Source organism: Marmota flaviventris, chromosome 1 (genome assembly GCF_047511675.1).
Source record: "Marmota flaviventris isolate mMarFla1 chromosome 1, mMarFla1.hap1, whole genome shotgun sequence".
Lineage (NCBI taxonomy): Eukaryota > Metazoa > Chordata > Mammalia > Rodentia > Sciuridae > Marmota > Marmota flaviventris.
The window spans coordinates 148,036,778-148,056,879 of NC_092498.1; the positions used below are offsets into that span (position 1 = coordinate 148,036,778).

Here is a 20,102-nt window from a genome sequence, read left to right on the forward strand (position 1 = left end):
CTTTGCTCTCAATGTCGTAAGATTCAGTGGGGACACTGTGTGGTTCATGATCAATGCTGCTTGGTATCCACTGAATGAACACGCGAGCATTTCTGATTCTTGAGTAAAACTGTTTGACATCTGTATCTCAGTACATGTGGAAATACATCTCTGTAGGGTATACACCTAGGAGGGGGCCTCGGGGTCAGGGTATGCATCTCCAAAGCTCACTGTCCTCACAGGTTTTCAAAATCTTGGTCCAGCAGCATGAAGAATCCCAATGCACCACACCCTCCCCAGCACTGATTAACAGCCTTTTTCATTGGGCTGACACGGTGGGCTTGCTAATGGGATCTACCCCACTGCAGTGTTTTGTTTCGCTGGGGACTGAACCCGGGCCCTTGTGCAAGCTAGACGAGCGCTGTACCCTGGGGCCCTGCTGCAGTTTTAATTTACATTCTCTGGTTGATGATACGGTTGCCTGCTTTTCCATGTTTTTAGCCTTTTTGATTTCCTCTTTGGTGAAGTACCTGTTGGGGTGTACACTCAGTCTTCTACTGGGTTCTTTTAAGAAAAAGATTATTCATAGGAGTTTTTTAAATGTCCTGAACATTAACATATCCCCTGGTAGATTTCTGTGTTACAAACATCCTTATTCTGTGGTCAGTTTTCTTCCTCTTAGGTATCTTGAAGATAAGCCTTCTTAACATAGTCCTATTTGCCAATCTTTCTCAAGAAACCTTCCCTACACTTTTTTTACTTTCAAATAATAGGACCCTGTTCCCTCAGTTTCCCACGATGGCCACACCTGACTATAACACAAAATCAGAATCAGGACATTGACACTGGTACAACTACAGGCCTCAGCACCTGTGTGTGTGTGTGTGTGTGTGTGTGTCTCCACCCACAACCCAGGACCTTACCCATACTAGGCAAGTGCTCTACCACTGAGCTACCTCCCTGGCCCCACTTTATTTTTAAAATATCACTTTCCTTGAGTTCAAAAGCTATAGATGTTCTCTAGAAAAATATAGAAAAACATCCCAGATGAAAATTACCATCTATACTGTTAGAAATAAACACTTGGTGGGCTGAGGTTGTGGCTCTGTGTTAGAGCACTTGCCTAGCATGTGTGAGACACTGGGTTCAATTCTCAGCATACAAATAAAGGTTGATCCACAATACACACACACACACACACACACACACACACACAGAGAGAGAGAGAGGGGGGAAATAACCACATGGTAGCACTATTTCCTTAAGATAGAATTATGAAAATAACTACTTTTGAACACCTTTTAACCTAGCCGAGCAGGAATGTCTCCAGAACTTGGTTTGGAAGCTCTCCATCCGAATTCAAGGTGTGCATAACATCCCAAACCCAGAAGCCTCCCGTCTTGGACATCTGGGTCAGCAGGGTCTGCAACCTGAACCAACGTAGTGAGCAAGGTCTTTGCCCCAGTGTTCTCCCTGTTCCTCGGGCCTGGTCCCAGGCAGCCTTCTAGAGAGGCAGGCATTACAGGCTGTGTAGCCAGGGTAGGCCCGGTACTGGCCCTAGGCATCATGGGAGGGCGCTCTAGAAGGCGAATGACTTTCATTTCAGATACCTTTGTAAAAGATCTCTGGTTGCAGAATGAAGAAGATATAGGGTAAACAGAAGTCACCACAAAAGGTGGTGACAAGAGGGGTGAAGATGGACTCATACTCCAGGTCAGTAGCAGAACTCGGCTGTAGGTCCATGGTTTGTGCAGCTGGCAGGACAGTGTCACCAGTCACTTCTCTGAGACTATACTTGGGAGAAGGGCCCTGGCTGGGGCTTTAGGGATGGGAGTCTGGCTCATTTGGTGAGTTCTGGGAGTGGAGGCTCCGGGACACAGCAGGCAGCACACGGTGTGGTGGTGATGCAGGAGTTACTGACTCGGAGGGGGCCTGGAAGGGGGGCCCACCTCGCTTCACCTGGAAGGGGCTGGGAGGCGGAGAGGCCTGGGGCTAAAGGCTGGCACTCTTTGGGTTACAAATGGCAGAAGCTCAAACTGCAAAAGGACCCCACTGGTGTCAGTAACCAGAAGGATCAAGAAACATCTGGATGAACTGGAAACCCGAGTTGGTGGGGCAGCCACTCAGGTGCAGTGTCTGTCCCAGGAGCCACAGGTCAGTGGCACAGTCCACCATACCACACCGCTCAGGCAATCTCTCACCAACCTCACTCCACTATGAATGTTTCTGTACAGAAATGGAGGCCCAGTGTTTAGGGAAAAATAAACAAAAAGGAGCTGTGGTCTTTCTGCTTGGCTAAGCAAAGTACGATGAGGAAAGGGTACCGAAGCAGCTAGAAGGCAGTCCGCGTCCTGAACCAAGGCTCTTCGTCACTTGCAGAACAGCGATGATGCTGAAAAAGGTCCACTCCCAGCTTCAAGATCACCTGGCACTAGAAGTTATGTGCAGAGGTTTAGAAAAAGGTTTTTTTTTTTTTTTTGGGGGGGGGGGTAGTACTGGGGATTGAACCCAGGGGTGCTTAACCACTGAGCCACATCCTCAACCTGTTTTTGTATTTTATTTATAGACGGAGTCTCCCTGAGTTGTTGAGGCTGGCTTTGAACTCAGGATCCTCCTGCCTCAGCTTCCCGAGCTATTGGGATTACAAACATGTGCCACTGCACCCGGCTTAGAAAAGTTTTTAATAGGAAAAAATCGAAGTCAAACAAATGAGAATAAAGAAAGTGTATTTACACAATCAACTACATATAGGAGTGAAAATATAGAAACCGCAACTACATGTTTAAAAAAAAAATCACATGCATCCATCCTCTGAAGTAGGTACAGTGTTTTGGGTTGATCACAACATTAGGTCACAAAGTGAATGCCTCTCTAGAAGGAAGACACTGCAGTGTCAACTCCACGTGGCTTCATGCTGAGTCGGTCAAGACCACTGGGAAGCATAACGCCATGGTTTCACAGGTGTCACACGGTTTTAAGGTGATGCCCTGGGATGGAGCGTAGCGCTGTGGTAGGCATGTGCTCAGCATGTGCGAGGCCCTAGGTTCAACTCCCAGCACTTGCTTAAAAAAAAAAAAAAAAAAAAAGAAAGAAAAGAAAAAAGATGCCATACCATATATTTTTCCTTCTTACTTTTTTTTTTTTTTTTTTTGGTGGTGCTGGGGATTGAACCCAGGGCCTTGTGCAATGTGAGGCAAGTGCTCTACCAACTAAGCTATACCCCCACTCCCAAAATGCCGTATAAATAAATAAACAGATAGATAAAGAATAAAGACTTTTAGGTTATTCTTCAGATTCTGCTAAAGGTCGATTTCACTGACAACTACCTAAAAAATCCAGGTGATAAAAATTCATTGTATCCACTGAGAATCTGCTGGTGCCGGGTGTACTTATTGCACAAATGGCCTTCTCAACCCCAGGAGTTGCAACTGGCTCTGTGCCGGCCAGTCGTGTCTGCTCATCTGTGTCCCATTCCAGTGTCAGTGTTCTTGTTCAGCTTTGTCCCTTGCCCAGACCCAGCACTCAACCATCCCTAGAGAGATGTGTGCTGAATGAAGAGCAGAGAGGAAGACCGCCATTTCTAGAGCGCTGCAAGAATCGCTTCGTGTCACTAGTGGCTTCAGCACCGTCCTGTATAGAAGGAATCGACCTTTAGCAGAATCTGAAGAATAACCTAGAAGTCTTTATTTCTTTGTCTATTTATTTATTTATCTTGCGGTGCTGGGGACCAAAGCCGAGGCCTCGAGAATGCTAGGTAAGTGCTCGACCACTGAGCTACATTCTCAGCCCTAGAAATCATTAATTTTAATTAGGAAAAAAAGGGACTTTAAAACATTAAAACCAATATACAGTCACGCCACATAACTGAGGTGTGGGTCAGCGGCAACTGCACACCCGAGGCAAGGCAGCAGAGCCTCGGCGGGTGGCCAACTAGTTTGGATGAGTACTGTTGGCCAGCGATGAGACTGCGTGACACTTTCCTCACAGGCGTCCCTGTCACCGGGTGGTATCTGCTTATGCACAGCTATAGTCACAACCCTAACCCATATGCAGTAAGAGGTGCAGGAGATGACAAGGACAGGAAGACGGTGGAACGTCCAGATTTACAAAATAGGTATTTTAGTCCAGTTTAGTGAAGAAATATTTAAAATGTATTAGGAAGAGCCAATGTGACAGAATTGTAATGCTAATGGGAAGATGACCGCCAGGCTTCAAAAATAATAAAAGATTTGTTCAGTAAAAATCCGAAGACCTATTTACCAGGAATTCGGTCCAGATCAGGTCTCTATGGGAACTCGGCATATGATTGCTAATAACTTTCTGCAGTTCCCAAGGAAACTTAAAGGGAGAACACAGTCCTGTGACAAGAAAAATGAATATGACCAATAAATGATCAGTCACAGAAAACATCCAGACCTGTGGGAGAGGTGGGTTAAATCTGTAAAGAGCCACCACGAGCAATGCACTGTGCAGTGATAAATAAGAGCAACAGGGACAAAGCCTGGAGTGGCGCTGTCAAGCAGGGCTTTATGTCACAATTAATGAACATCTGGGGGATAAAAATGAGCAAGCACGACACGAGCGGGGCTCGGGGGCCACTCCTGGAGAACCCAAGACACAGGACGAACATCGGGTTCAGGATGCAGTCTGCAGCTCAATTTGTTTTCACAACATGATGGAAGGGAGAGGAAATGTGACCCTGAGACTCAGAAATATTTTACTAAACTCTGGTTTTTAATAACCATAGGAAAATAGCCAATAATTAGTTGTCATTTCCTGAGCCATGGAACCTTGAATACAATGTCATGAAAATGACTTCTCAGAGGAAGAGTATGGAAAAAATACCAGTCATAAAAATATGATCATTACTACAAGGAACTGTAGCTATTGTAGAGAGAAATCTGGGACTATGTCACACTGACACAACAGTGGGAGAAGAGGGGGGGCGGGTCCGTGGTCTGAGTCCATCTGGTTTCTTCAGGTTCAGCCCCTTTCTCTGGGCACAAAAGTCCCAGGTGGCTGCGTGAAACGGAGACCTTCCCCAGACACTAGAAGGTCAGGGCCCTGCCTTTAAAAGACCAGTCAGCCAGGGGACCGTTTGGGGTTCTTTTGCAGGGTCAGCAACACACACTGTGATCACTGCCCTGCATACACACTCTGCAGAAATTCTCACAAAACACTTCCTGAAGGAGGAAGACTCATTTCTCACCACCTTTCCAGAAGCATTCAGAGACCGTCAGACTGTTGGAAGGTCCTAATTATTCCTAGTTCTTTGCTTCCCAAATATAAAAGATGTGCTCCTTTCAGGCTACTAAATTCATAAACCTTGAAATAAACTACACCAAGACCTGTAAGTTTGTTTTCAATACAACAGTTAAATTTAAATGACAATTTTAAAGTATGGGGTTGGGGATTTGGCCCGTGGCAGAGTGCTTGCCTAGCATGTGCAACGCCCTGGCTAGTCTTCTCTGGAGTTGACACGGGGGAGACGAGAAACCACATATCCTGTTATGAAATACGACTTGTACCTCTTAGTATTGATCCAGAACCTTAAGTTATTTATGAATACTTTACAAGAGTACCGTGAACGGGAGCTGTGAGAGGCTCTTGGATGAGAAAGGCGGGAGAGGGCGTCACACCAGGGTTCTGCACATCCACTCCGGGGGACGCCAGGCCCTTCAAGTTGCCCTTGACCACACACCTGAGCATGCAGAGCTCAGCTCCCGGTGTTGCCTTGAACCCTGAGCAGAGCCAAACACTGTCTGGCAGCTGCGGGTCAAAGAACTCAGCACCATTCTTCTCTGTGCCTACAGTACCAGCAAAGTTAGTCCCAAGCAATTCTGGGATGTCCGTAGGCCTGAGGGAAGAAAGCAGGCAGGAGACCATCAGATCAGCAGTCTCTGGAAGATGGGAAGTAGCCTCATTTTAATTAGAGCTGGTTTTTACTTACAGCTGAAAGAGCTCTGACCTGAGCCCTTAAAGAAGGCCCTCTAGAAGCTGCCATTCCTGTGCTCTGTGACACCCTGGTCCTCCTCCCCATCCCTGCCCATCCCTGCCTCCAGGCCCTTTGCAGATGAGGGCCTGCGCCAACTCTGTCGCGCTCAGTTCTGTTTGACCATGAAGCAGACAGTCCTCTTTCTTTGCAGCAGGTGTCCACAGGGTGCCCCTTAGAGTACCAAAGGCCTGGGTGGCCCCAGGAAAGGCAGGCAGTGCCCTCCCTTAGTCAGCTCCCTCAAAGCAGGTGCTTCTCAGGGTGCTGTCCATAGGGGTCACTCAAGTGCGGCAAGAGACAGGAGGGAGGGGAAGAGAGGATCAGCCAGAGGGAAGAGGCCAGCAGGGGGTCTCCTGGTCACCTGGCTACTGAGCAGGTGCAACCTGGCCCCACTGTCTCCTCTCACCAGCTGTGGCCACAGCTCTTTAGACTGTGTTTTGTCCCCAAACAGGGTGGACAGGCACACAACTCCCAGTCCAGACCCTGTCTTTGGGATATAGCAGCAGGAGCCATAGAAAAATCACCCAGAGGACTGCTGGGCCCAACCAAGGACTGAAAGAGACCATCAGACGCTAACCAGTCAGGAGAGAGATCAGTGAGGAGGACCGGGGAAGACCCGGGGACAGGGAGGACAGGGCAAGCACAGGGCTCAGTGGCCCACGCCTGGCAGGCTCCTACCTTGGGCCGGTAGCCCTGCTTGGCCATGATCTTCGCCTCCTGCTGCAACAGAGCATCAGAGAGCTGCTCTGCCTGCCTGGTCTCCGCCTCTTCCTCCTCCGCCTGCTGGTCCTCTTCCCATGCCCGCAGCTGGCGCTCTGCCACCTGGGCACCAAGAACAAAATCACCAGAGAAAAGGCCCATGGGTGAGAGCCCTGGGAGAGAAAGCCTGTGGTCCTACCCCGGCTGCGGGTCAGAGCTAAGAAACAATGATGGCAAATGCCAGTAAAAGGGAATGGGACTCAGGGGATGGAAAAAGCCATCTGTGTGGTGCTATGGACCTGGTAAAAAGTTCTGGACAGGCTACGTGTGTAGGAGAATGTTCTGGGTTATACATCAGGTACCAAAGAGAGACCTGTAGTCTAGTAAGCCAGCTGCTTCCAGATGAAGACAGCACAAAGAAACAGGGATGTCACCTGGTGCCCACCAGAGATGAGGGACCTGCAGGAGTGAACCCCAGCCCACCAGGCTTCTGCTGGAACTCAACAGCCAGAGTGGGCGGGCAACAGACCAAGTCAAGGGTCTCTAGATTCTGTCCCATGGATGCAGAACCCAGGCAGGGCCTGCTGCCTCAGGCTCCTGGCAGAGATGCTACTGCCCTCAACGTCAGCCCCACCTGGGCCTCCAACTCCTGCTTCCTAGCTGACTTCAGTTCTTCACTCTCCTCTCTCTCTCGGCGGGCCGACTCTCTTGCCTCCTCGAGATTCTGAATGAGTTGCTCCCTGTGTCTGAGGGATTCCTCTTGGGCCCGTCGGTTCTGTTCAATCTTTTCTTGTATCTGTTGTTGCCTCCCCATCAGAACCTATCCTCAGGAGAGGAAGAGGAGGATTTGAATCTCATGACACCTGTCGTCCTACGAGCCTCAGACAGGCTGCAGCTGCCTCAAGGCCCAGCCTAATCCTCAGACCCCACCTTAACCCAGATGGAGGACTCAGACCCAGCCATGGGTCCAGCCAGACCAGTGCTGGCCATGTTTGCCAGGTACAAAGGCATTTCCCACCCTCTCCTCACACCCAGATGCAGGCTCGGTGCCAGAGACATCCCAAAGAGTTTGGCTGGAGCCCGTTCCCCAGACCAGGGAAAACGAATAGAAACAGGCCCACACAACAGACGGGCTCTGAAATAAAGAAAGAAGCCACACAGGTGACCAGGGACAACCTGGTCAGCCTAAGCTTGGATTCAAATCGACTTCTCCATGCAGCAGAAACCAGAGGAGTGCTGTGTAGGAGACTGGGCCCCAGAGCAACGTCAAGTCCCGCCACAGGCCCAGGCCACAGCCGAGACTCAGTGGCCAGGAAGCCACCACACACACACACACACACACACACACCGGCTCTACTCTCTGCAAGGACACATGAAGTGGCCACAACCAAGAGGGGAATTTAAATGGAGAAAATCAGAGCCACTGGGGAATATTTAGTACTCACAAATGAAAAATCATCAACTGCGACCCAATTTCCCAGGGATTAAAAATGTGGCATACTGGCAGGCACAAGGTGCGACCTTGCATTATTCTGAACCACTTTCAAGTGTTTTCCTCTGTGGTTAGCTTTACTCCCAGGACTATTTGCTGGGTCAATGGGAAGGAACTACTAGGCAATTAATGGAAAGTAAGAGAGACCTCTATATTTTTTATCTAGGTATTGGCATGTCCCACATCTGTACTGCTCCTGAGGGTGATGACAGCGATGAGGATGATGTGAATACTGATGTCTAGAGGGGTCAGCAATTGAGAACCAGGTAGATCCCTTCACCCCAAAAGAGATCCTAAAGTCAATGACTTGAAGAAATCAGATCCCAAATATCCTGGAGGGAGAAGTGGGAGAGCCTCTCAGTATGTCCATAATTGAAGTTCAAACAGAAGCCATCTGCCAAAAAAGGATGGCGGGCTGATGGGACGACTGGATTAAGCATCAGTTATTTTAAAAGGGCATCCTGGGGCTGGGGCTGGGGCTAAGGGGTAGAGCACTTGCCTAGCATGTTCGAGGCACAGGGTTCAATTCTCAGCACTGCATATAAATAAAGAAATTAAATAAAGGTCCACGACATGAACAATTAAAAAAAAAGGGCATCCTTGAGATGGACAGCAAAGGAACCACAATGGGAAATTCCTAAAAGAAAAATTCATTGATTTAAAAAAAGAAAAATACCTTTGATGCAGGAAGAGTACCCATGATGGGTGTACCTTCCACACATGCTCTCTGGTGGGCTTCTGGTGACCCACCCAGGGAAAACACCCGCAGCAGGGAGAGCCTCCCACAGGTGCTCCACGCAGCATTCCTTATCATGACTCAAAGTTAGAAAACAACAGAATGTCCACAGAGGGAAAAGGAAAGCCAACCAGGGTGCACCTCGTGACGACGCCATCAACATGACACTTACCAGATGAACTAGTAGGTGGAAACTGGAAATCAAGTAGCACAGTATTTACAAAAAAATAAATACAAAACAAAAAAACGACCTATGCAGGCAAGACGCCCTGCACAGAAACAGGAGAGTGGAAGGAGCCAAGCGGCCGTGGCTGGGGGGCGGGGGCAGGGACGCTCTGCCCCGACTTTCCAATTGTGTTTTTCTGTACTGAATTTCTAAAAAGCCTGTATGACTTTTACAATGCTTTTTAAAGCCCACTTAAAATAACCAGAGACTATTCCCAGAACGCGTGGCAGGATCATTATACAACGGCCGACTCCAGACACTGCCAGGACCAGTAGCCAGGCGAGCCCCCCGCAGCTGGGATTACCTCGGTCATCAGCCTGTCCCGCGCGCTCTGCTCCCGGGCCCACTCTGCTTCTCTCTTCTCCCACATCTCTTTGGCCTCCTCCCTGGGCAAACACAAGTGGATGACAGAGGCTTCACACCACGTACAGAGAGCACTAGTGCTGACCTGCACTGCAGCCATCTAACATGAACAAGACCATCAGGACATGGAGACGGGAGAGCACCACTGTACCCAAGCAAGCCCTGTCACCCTACATCTGGGGTCACAGCTGGCTCACCCTGTTGCAGGGAAATGACTCCCACCCGCATCCACGAGTTCCCCTGGGTGAAATGGGCTGGCTGAGAAATTAAAGCTAAGAGAAATAAACAGTGAAAAAACCACAGAACACAGAAAGTAGTTTCAAAAGAGGGGACAGGGCGGGCAAGCTGACCATGATCGAGCTTCTGGACAAAGATGGAGTCCAAGCCTGCTTTATTTACATCAGGAAACATCAAAGGCCTTCCATAGAATGTTCTTCACCAAAACAGGATGAAGGTGAGCTGTCCAGTTCCTCACGGGATATGCCCATCTCAGTTCTACATGAGGAACTTTCTAGCAGAGCGAAGGAAAAGGTCAAGTGCACTGGGCCATCTATTACTGGGGTAGAACCACGGAACGTTCCTTCCCTGGCTTCCATGCCCTGAGAAGGTCGTCATGTATTTCACAGATGGCTTCCCACAAATGACCTCCTCTAGTATCCATGTCCCGCACACCTGCAACTCAGCTGGACGTTAGGATGCAGGAACAGGAGGGCTGCAAAGCACTCAGCACAGTGTCTGGCACCCAGGAAGTGCTCAGTGCATGCTGCATATTATTAAATTATTTCAATTTACTTGCTTAATTTTTAGGCTTCAAAGCCAGGTGTGGCAGTACACACCTATAGCCTGAGCTACTTGGGAGGCTGAGATAAGAGGATTGCTTGAGCCCTGTAGTTTGAAGCAACACAGCACGGCCTCATCTCAAAAAGAGGTGCGTGTGCACATACATGTGTGTATGTATGTGTATATGACACAGGTATAATGTCTGACGTATATCACATACGATGCATTATTTATACATACACACATACAAGACTCAGGCCCATTTTAATAGACCCAAGAAGCATTCAACATTTCCATGATCTATAACAATTCCCTTTCAGATTTCTAAGATTTAAAATGAACACATCATTACTTTAAATCCTAATAATTTCCACTTTGAATACCTCAGGGTACTGAATACCACAAGGGAATGGCCAAATTAACAGGGACTAATGCTTCAAAGAAGAAAGTGGAGGCAGGCACAATGGCATGCACACACCTGTGATCCCAGCAGTTCAGGAGGCAGACGCAGGAGGACTGCAAGTTGGAGGCCAGCCTGGGCAACTTAACACACCCCCCTCAAAATAAAAAGTAAAGGGGCTGGGGCTGGGGCTCAGCGGTAGCGCACTTGCCTGGCATCTGTGAAGCACTGGGTTCGATTCTCAGCACACACATAAATAAATAAAATGAAGTTCTATCAACAACCCAAATAAATAAATAGAAAGTAAGAAAGGGTGGGAGTGTAGCTCCCAGCACCCTGGGTTCAATACACACTCACACACACACACACCCAAAGGTGGCCCTTTGGTGACCTAACAGACATTTCAAGGTCCTAGAGCAGGGAGCAGGAACATGAAGCCAGGCAGCTGCCACCTCTCACCTCAACAGCATCTGCAGCTCTGCCTCCCGCGTCCTCTCGAGCTGCAGCTGCTGCTCGATGACCTGCTTCATCCAGGCCACGTCAGCCAGGGCCTGCTCCCGCCTGGCCAGGTGCATGCGCTGGGCCTCGTCCTCCTTCTCCAGGAGGGCCTGCAGGATGCGCCTGTCTGCCTCCTAGAGGAAGCAGGTGCAGCAGTGGGCGCCTGGCCAGAGCCCAGGTGCAGCACGTGAGCGCCACTCCCACAGGGACACGTCCCCTCCCCCATCCCTTCCTCACAAGCTGCAAAGGGAGACTCCACATTCCCAAGACGAAGAAGGGAAGATGCTGGACTGTTTCCAGAAGACATCACAGGTAACCAGGAGGGGCGGTTCAGACAGTGCGGGTGCCCTGGTCCAGCCATGCAATAGGCCATCCCCTGCCCAGGGGCACCAGGTCATTCTCGGGTCTTCTCTCTCACACTGAAGCTGCAGGGAGCAGTGTGTGCGTTTCTTTGCGCATCTGTCACTGCAGTTCATGTTCGCAGAAGTGGAATTGCTGCCTAAAAGCAGAGTCCCCTCTCCACCACCTTGTGCCACCACAAGCCCTTGGACATAGGAAGAGCACAGCTTTTTAGAACATAATTTGACAGCAATTCCACTTTTAAGAATATCGAGTACAGTGACACGATCGCCAAGGCTGTGCACGCACCGCTCCTGCAGCTCCAACGCAGGAGGGAGGAGCTGGAGGCGGCCCATGCCCCGCACAGGGGCAGCATGCACAGGGGTGACTCTGCGTCCCAACAAGCTGCCCTGATAGAGAAGGCCGGGAGGGTGTGGAATGCAGGGCTGACTCCCTTGCTCATGGGGGGCTCGGTAAAGAACCTAAAAGGAACCACTGAGCAGCTACAATAAAAAAGCCACGCTCAATCTAAATATACGGCTCTTTTTAAAGTTATGTATGTACTACTGAGTATGCTAAAAGAATGCAACCTCAATCGTATTCAAAAACAGCCAAAGGAAAAAAGCACCTAACTCTTTATAGGTATGTGTATCTAGACAAACAGGCACCAAATGGACATCCCAGGGGAGGGGCAGCACGGAGGAATCTTTGTGCTGTTTAGGTTTTCTTTTGTTGTTGTTGTTTTAAACAATAGTTTCACTGAAATATAATTTTTGTGGGGGTTTTTTGGTATTGAGAATTGACCAGGCACGCTTTACCACTAAGCCACATCCTCAGCACTTTTTAACTTTCCATTTTGAGACAGGGTCTCATTAAGTTGTTGTGGCCGGCCTCACACTTGTGATTCTCCTACCTCAGCCTGCTGAGCAGCTGGGATTACAGGTATGTGCCACCAAGCCCAGTCCTTGAAATATAATTTGATATTTTGATACATAGGTACATGGCAAATAATTACTACAACCGAGCTATTAACATACATAACCTCACAGTTACCTTTTCCTGTGGTGAGAACACTATTTTTTTTTTTTTAAAGAGAGAGTGAGAGACAGAGACAGAGAGAGAGACAGAGAGAGAGACAGAGAGAGAGACAGAGAGAGAGAGAGAGAGAGAGAGAGAGAGAATTTTTTAACATTTATTTTTTAGTTTTCAGCAGACACAACATCTTTGTTTGTATGTGGTGCTGAGGATCGAACCCGGGTCGCACGCATGCCAGGCGAGCGCGCTACCGCTTGAGCCACATCCCCAGCCCAGAACACTACTTTCTTGACAAATATTTTTTTTCTAGGTGGTGCTGAGAACTGAACATTGGATCTCATGCACGTCAAACCTATGCCCTAACCCTGCGCTGCATCCTCAGATTTCAAATCACAGCAACAGTATTCTGAGCTATAATCCCCAAACTGTTCATTTGATTCATTCTGTCACTAGAGCCAGGCATGCTGGCATATGCCCCTAATGCTCCTAATCTCCTAATCCTAAGGAGGCTGAGGCAGGAGGATCACATTTGAAACCAGACTGGGAAAGACCCTGTCTCTCAAAAATATAATAAGGACTGGGGTTGTCACTCAGTGGCAGAGCACCGCTGGGTTCACTCCCCAGTACTGCAGGAAAAAAAAAAAAAAAACCTAAACAAAATGGGAAGTACGTATCCTTTGACCAACATCTCCCCATTCCCCACCCCTCATTTTTTTTTTTTTTTAATTCTTAAGAGAATGCAAGTGTCTACTGAGCAGTGGAAGATATTTTTCAAAAAAGGGTGGAAAAATGCCAAGACATCCACTCAGACTCACCAGTTCCTGTTTGATCTGCTGGGTGCGTCGGTTGAGCTGTGCGTTGTACTGATGTCTCAAAAAACGCCTATAAATGACAAACCGTGGGCTGCTTCAGTACTTTGCAAACAACAGAATGGAGAAAGACAACTGCTCACTCAGGCGACATCCTCTAGTGGATGGAGAGGATGGGTTCCAGGGACTCCAGTGTGAGTCTGTGGATGTAAGAGGCTGCCTGCCTGGACCACGGCAGGGTTCCCCACACGCACCCCAACTCTGCCTTCCGCCGGAAGGCTGCCATCTGCCTCCTCTCTTCCTCCAGCCTCTCCAGTTCCCACCGTTGCTTCAGAAGATTCTCCTGCTCCTTCTTCAGTTTGGTTGCCTGTAGTTTTAAGGGTAAAGCCAATGAGATCATGGCAACCAAATCTTCCGCGATTTCTCCTCTCCATTTTTGGCAGGAACTACACAACATGGCCTGCCCCCATGGCTCACAATCCCCTCCACCTCTGGGGTTCAGCCCCTTTCTCAGCTTAACTTGTCCACTGGTTCCATCTCAACTGAGTCACTTCCTGCAAGGGTCTTTTCTGGCCCCTTGAACTTTCTGTGCTGTCCACACTTACTGTACCTTAACAGCTGCTTCCCCACCTGACCAGCAACCACGTGAGGCCAGGGGTGAGGACCTTGCTCAGGCTCTACTCTCACATCCAGAATTCGTGGTGGGCACAAAGTATCCAGTCATTAAAACATTTAGGCAAGGCAAAGGAAGAGGACAGGAGGTCAAAGGATATGGGGCCTCCCTGCATGTAAAGGGGAAGATCCAGCCCCCTCCGAGTACTCAGCACAGTATCCTCAAAAAAGACAGGCTCCGAGACTCCCGAGACCCAAGACCAGCTACCAGCGGAAAGCCATGTGCTGCCTCATCCAACTGAGTCATGTCTGCTTAGCACACGGGAAACCCACATTCTAAGACTCCCAGAGATGGCTACTGCATCTAGGAGAACAGGTGTTATCGCTGGTTGGCCAATGTTCTAGAATCTAGGCACACGACCTCAGAGCACGGAGGACCTGGATGGGAGTACATGGGAAGGGAGCACGGTCTGCGGTTGCAGTGCCCGGAATCACCCGCCCAGCCACCTGAGGACCTGTCCTAGGCCTGTTTCTCACTCACCTCCATCTCCTTCAGCTTCAGCTCCTCCATCTGCCGACACAGCGCCTCCGCCTGCAGCTTATCCTCCAGGTGCCTCCGCTCCTCCTCGGCTCTCAGCCGCTCCATTGCTTCCCTCCGAGCTATTTCGTATTCATTTTCATAGCGTCTGTTCTCTTGCTCTTTGGTGGCTTCCTCCTGCAAGAAGCCACATTAACCTGAGAGCCAATACTTGTGACATGCAGCTCCCTGGGTCTTTATAATATAAATGTTATCAAAACAAACTCCAGCAACAATAAATGCCCTTAAAGACACATGTGTCACTTTCCACCCATTAGCCCTGATCACCTGGCCTGCACCTCGTCACTAAGTCAATAATATAAAACAGGAAGAAAATCCAGAGACAAAGACACTCTCAACCACCACACATGTGGCTATTTCCAGAGTCACATACTACACCTGTTTTTTTTCTTCTTTCTGTGTTTCCCAAGAGTTTATCACATGCTTCTTGTGAAGGTCCAACTCAATCTGAGGATAAGAGGGGGACAATATTAATTTCCTCGTTGGCTTATGTGACACATACTACTGCTGGGAACAGTTTTTGGTACCTTCCATGCCACCCGCTGGAACATGATCATGACTTCTGTCTGAGGACTGAGTGGCTTGGTAAGGGCGCATGGGGGGCTCTGACATAGGCTGGATGCTGTCAATTAGAAAACCAAAGGACCAGGGGCTTCTAAACCAAACTCCAGCATTGAAACAAAGTAACAGGAACTCTTGTCAGTGGGGCAGAGGAGGAAGCAAGCACAAACACTGAGTAGAAATACAATTTCAAAAGCCACCTCTGTTGGCCTCAAGTGCCAGACTCCCAGGCTCTGAGAGATAGCTGGATGGGGCAGACCCTGGGAGCCCACCATGAGCATGGTCCCCAAAACTTCCTCTGCAAAGTAATAACTGTTAAAACAGGTGCTCCCTCTATCAAATGATGCAACAAGCAGGTCCAACAAGTCTGGGGTTATCAGAGATATGGGCTTAGAGAATCTTCTGGATTAGAAAAGGAATGTGACACTCTTTCATTTGAAATTATTTATACAGTTTAAATTTTCCCCCCAACACTGTAAACACTGTGATGAACTGAATGTTGTGAATAACTTTTAGTTATTGACTTAGTAGGGTGGTGGGGTCCTAACTCGACAGTATCAATGTGAGGGAAGAACTTCTAGTAGAGGTGACTGCGAGAGTCAGGCCTGAGTTCTCAGAGCAGAGTAAGTCCAGGGGCTGCAAGAGGCTGGGACATCACACTAGATGACAGACAGCCACGGAGAGGAGTCTTCCCACAGGTCAATGCTAACCACACGACACTCAAAAGCGCCCAGAAACTCCATCCCTTAGCAACCGCCAGCTTGTGAAAGTGACTACAAATGAAGTAATAGTGCCAAATGTGCTCAAACCATTAAGTTGAAGTAGATGAATATCACTCACCACTGGGATAAACTTCCTTCAGCCAGTCTCTGCTAAATGATGCCACCAAGCCTGGATGCCACCCTTTCTCCCTGTCACCAGGTCCTGCAGTTTCATCCACCTGTCTCCTGCCATCCCAGTTCAGGCCTTCAGCATCCCCCAGCTGGGCTACGCAACAGCCCCTTCAACGCCCTCCTCTGGGTATGCCCTGGTAAAGCACTCTGGGTATCCCCAGGGCCTCCAGGGGACTGTCGGACTCTGTCTGCCTCACCAGCCTCATCTCTTGGGGACTGCCGCTTCTAGTGTGATGTCCCAGCCTCTTACAGCCCCTGGACTTACTCTGCTCTCAGAACTCAGGCCTGACTCTCGCAGTCACCTCTACTAGAAGTTCTTCCCCCACATTATACTGTCGAGTTAGGACCCCACCACCCTATTAACTCCTCTGGGATGCCTCCTCAACCCCTGAACAGTGGGGCTCCCACAACCACCTGCCCAGTTCCCTGTAGCCTGCACTGAACAAGTTGCCCACTGGCTCCCCCACTGGCCAGCAAGCTCCTTAAGGGCAAGGACCACACCCCAGCAGCAAACCATGAACGTCAATGAACACATAGTAAAACAAACCAATGAACTGCTCATCTGACCAGGTTTCCGACCCGGTGCTCTTTTTAGGAGCTGGAGATTCCCTCCCATTTCAACCCAGAACAAGACGCATGGTAAAAAAAAAAAAAAAAAAAATTTTTAATCTGGCTTCATGATTTTATCTACTCAGGTAAATCAGTGGATTACCTCTCGGAGTTTCGGGTTGTTCTTTTTCCAGTGTTCATACAAAAGTTGTTCAGCAATCTGAAAACACAAAAGGGGAAGTCTGATGTCGCTTTTCCAATCCATTCATATTCTGAATGATGCACAATGGAAGTCAGCTCAGGCCAAGATGTCCTCCCGCTTATGAGATGTCACTGCACCCATCATTCAAATCCACCCGACCTGCACCTACAGCACTGGGAGCCAGGCATCCAAACAGAATGGATGGCTCTGACAAGTGACGCTTATGGTGGTGATGAAGGGGGCCAAAATCTGATGCCAGATGGGTTCTTTCTAGGGGGTCCCAAATACACAGCAGGCTATGAGCAGCCTGGGGCTCACCATTCCACAACTGCTTTGGAAGATAAAATACAGCAGTCCCAGACCTTTGTGGAACCACAAAACTGGAATTAGGAAAGAGGAATCAGCTGTCACCTTTTAAGGGGCCAAAGAGAGGAATGCTCCCTGCACAAGAATGGAGGGGGCACTCTTCCAGGCTGGCTCTGGGGGTAACTGGCATCTCATCAGACCAGAGCTCCCAGGAGTGAGTGACCCCATGTCACTACACTGACAGGTGGGGATGCTCCTACTCCTCCACAGCCTCCTAAGGGCTATGACAGTTACCAGTTTCCTCTGTTCTTCTTGGGCAGATTTCAGATTCCCATGCCGCTCCCGGATTCTTCGTTCCCGCAAGTTCATGCTCAGCCTCAGCTCTTCCAGTTCCCTGACCAGCAGGTCCTGTTCCTCCAGCATAAGCTGCCGGAGTCTGTCTCGACGCGCTTCCAGACTCTTCCTCTTCTCCTCCTTCATCTTCTCTCGCTGGTAGGCATGCATGCTGGGTAAGAAGAGGCCCATGAAACATCAATCGTGCTACAGCCCCAGGTGGCATGCTCTACTCCACCGTGGAGAGGAGAGACTGAGGCAAACACAACAATGACACAGGAAGGTGCTCTAAGCCAAGGTGAAGATAGCAGGTCACAGAACAAGATGCATATTTTGTTTTTGCAAAGAGAAAACATAATGGACGTATATACACATGTGATAGTAGTAATAGCTAATTTTTTGAGCAATTACTATGTGCCAGGTAATATACACATGGAAGTTTTACATTATTTATCACTTGAGTCCTTATGAAGTAGGTTTGGTTTGGGCCTCACTTTAATCATCACCAGCCAGGCGTGGAGGAGCACATTTGTAATCCTAGCCAAGTTGAGGCAGGAGGATCTCAAGTTTGAGGCCAGCCTGGGCAACTTAGTAAGATCCTGTCTCAAAATCACTAAATAAAATAACTGATGAGGAAACTGAGGCTTATTCATACAACAATGACACAGCCAGGCTTTCCAAGGTCTGACTCTAAATCTTATGCTTTTAATCTCCATGTTTTTATGATTATTCTATAAAATGGGCTGTGTCTGTGTATGTACTTAAACACAAAAAGGGAAAAATATGGAAGGATATGTACCAGACTGTTGACTATGTTTCTCTCTGGGATGTGGGTAGAATTCCAGATTCTACCATATGTCCACTTCTATATCATTTTATCTTTTCCAGTGCAAATGTATTACCTCAATCCTGATTTTTTTCCCCAATTTCCAGCTTGAAAAATATATCACCACATGGGTCATCCATGCTGTCGGGCAAATCTCAAGAAAACATGCCATCAAACCACACTCCCCTGGCCCTTAAGGTCACATCCCCTGACCAATAAGTGCCACCCCTCACCTCCATCTACTGCACAGTTACCTCCGCAGGTAGGAAGCTTTGGAGCTCCATTCTGCCTGTTTGGAGGTATAGATGTCAGACCTCTGGAAATAATGGCTGTTCTGGTCCCACTGCTGCCGAAGCCGGGCTTCTTGCTCTCTCTGTCGCTGCCGAGTTGCCTGCTGATCCAGAAGCCTTCTACTGCACCAGTAGGAGGGCAGAGTGGGGAGCGCCATCTATGAGGAACAGCAATGGCAGGAAAATGAGCCAACTGCACAGGCTCGGTTCCAACATGCCTTAGCTCTGGTAGAGCCCAGGAAGAGCTAAGCCTGGGTGTAGCACCTGGAAGTATTTCGGGCTACTATGTGGGACCCTGAGGAAAGAGATGCATGGAGGAAATCAAGTTGCCTGGCTACAATGTTGGAGCCTGGAAAGCAAAGGGTAATCTCTGGTCGCCATTCCTCCTGAGCCAAGAGCTGCCTGCCGTGCAGAAGGTGTGCACAGAGCTTGAACGAGAACGTCTGGGAAGATGTGTACAGACCAGGCATCATCCTCCAGGTGCTAAGGGCACATAATCTTCATCCGTGGGTCCAATGTGGCCTGCTGCTACCCACGTATGACCTGTGCTGAGACGGGGGCAGGTCTAACGCACTCTGTCCTCGGTCCTGTAAAGCCGCCGTGGAGAAGCCTTTGCACCGAGTCACAGCTTCAGATTCCAGACCCCCAGGAAGGGCGGTTTCCCTTAACAAACCACATCCCCCTCTCAGCTTCCAACACCCACATCTAACAAAAGCAGTTACAAAGTGTCACACCCAGCGCCCCAGCAGCAGAGAGAGGACCGGCCCCCAGGCGCCCGGGGCTCGCGTCCCGATTCCCCGCCCGAGTTCCTGCCCGCGCGGCGCCGCCTGCGGAGGGTTCCTGCGGGACCCGAACTACAGCGGGCTCCCCCGGACCAGCCCAGCCTCCCGACTCACGTTCTCCTGTGCCCCAAAGTTTCCGAAGAGTCACCCGGCCCGAGCTCCCACAGGCCCCGACCAGGCCGGGCCAGTTCCGAGGGTTCCCTTCCAGCCCGCGGTGCAGCAATGCCGGCCGTTTTCCGGCTCGTTGCCTGGGTAACGTTCTGGGCAACGGAACGCCACGAGGGCCAAGCCACCTCCGCGCGATCTTGGAGGCGCGAAGAAAAAGAAGACTGTGTTTTTTTTCTTCTGACGCCCCCTTGTGGTGGGCGGGAGATCAGCAACAAACCTCGTTAGTCCACACAAAACCCAGCGGGGTGGTTACGTGGGTGGGATGAAGGTGAAGAAGAGCGTGCGGAAATCAAGGCGATACGATAGAAGAGGAGAATATGGCAGCGGTCCTCAAAGTCAGGTATGGTGGTGCACGCTAGTGCACCTCCCAGTGGCCAGAGAGGCTGAGACAGGAGGATCACAAGTTCAAGGCCAGCCTCAGCAGTTAGGTAGATTCCCTTGTCTCAAAATAAAAAATACAGAGGGTTAGGGGTGTAGGGCAGTGGTAGAGCAGCCCTGGATTCAATCCTCAGTACTGAAAAATAGTAAGGTTGACAGGGGCCCCTAAACATGGCTGCACAGGGGGAGCTTCTAAAAGTCCACTTGCCTTTTTTTTAAAAATCCAAATGCCCAGACCAAACGCGAAGCAAATCAG

The 20,102-nt window shown here is 49.4% G+C and overlaps 1 protein-coding gene and 1 non-coding gene across 11 annotated transcripts; both read right to left on the bottom strand.

Moving 5' to 3' along the window:
• Positions 1-2,641: 2,641 nt before the first annotated feature.
• Positions 2,642-19,539, bottom strand: Tchp (trichoplein keratin filament binding). Of its 10 annotated transcripts, none has more exons than XR_011708695.1 (14): positions 19,415-19,539; positions 18,483-18,676; positions 17,364-17,574; positions 16,725-16,781; positions 14,937-15,005; positions 14,502-14,675; positions 13,603-13,715; positions 13,355-13,421; positions 11,127-11,299; positions 9,429-9,510; positions 7,305-7,490; positions 6,650-6,793; positions 5,681-5,836; positions 2,642-3,037 (listed from the first exon to the last, which is right to left on the bottom strand). XR_011708695.1 is itself a non-coding variant. In XM_071617195.1 (13 exons), the coding sequence occupies exons 2-13, from the start codon at positions 18,674-18,676 to the stop codon at positions 5,804-5,806; spliced, it is 1,503 nt and encodes a 500-aa protein (XP_071473296.1). In that variant the 5' UTR covers positions 19,415-19,539; the 3' UTR covers positions 2,642-5,803. The 10 variants fall into 10 exon arrangements, 4 of the variants coding, with proteins under 4 accessions (XP_071473296.1, XP_071473297.1, XP_071473300.1 ...); XR_011708694.1 differs by having other exon boundaries at positions 2,642-3,041; XR_011708690.1 differs by having other exon boundaries at positions 2,642-3,609.
• Positions 3,130-3,203, bottom strand: Trnav-cac (transfer RNA valine (anticodon CAC)). The gene has a single exon. It is a non-coding gene; the product is annotated as a tRNA-Val (tRNA).
• Positions 19,540-20,102: the final 563 nt, after the last annotated feature.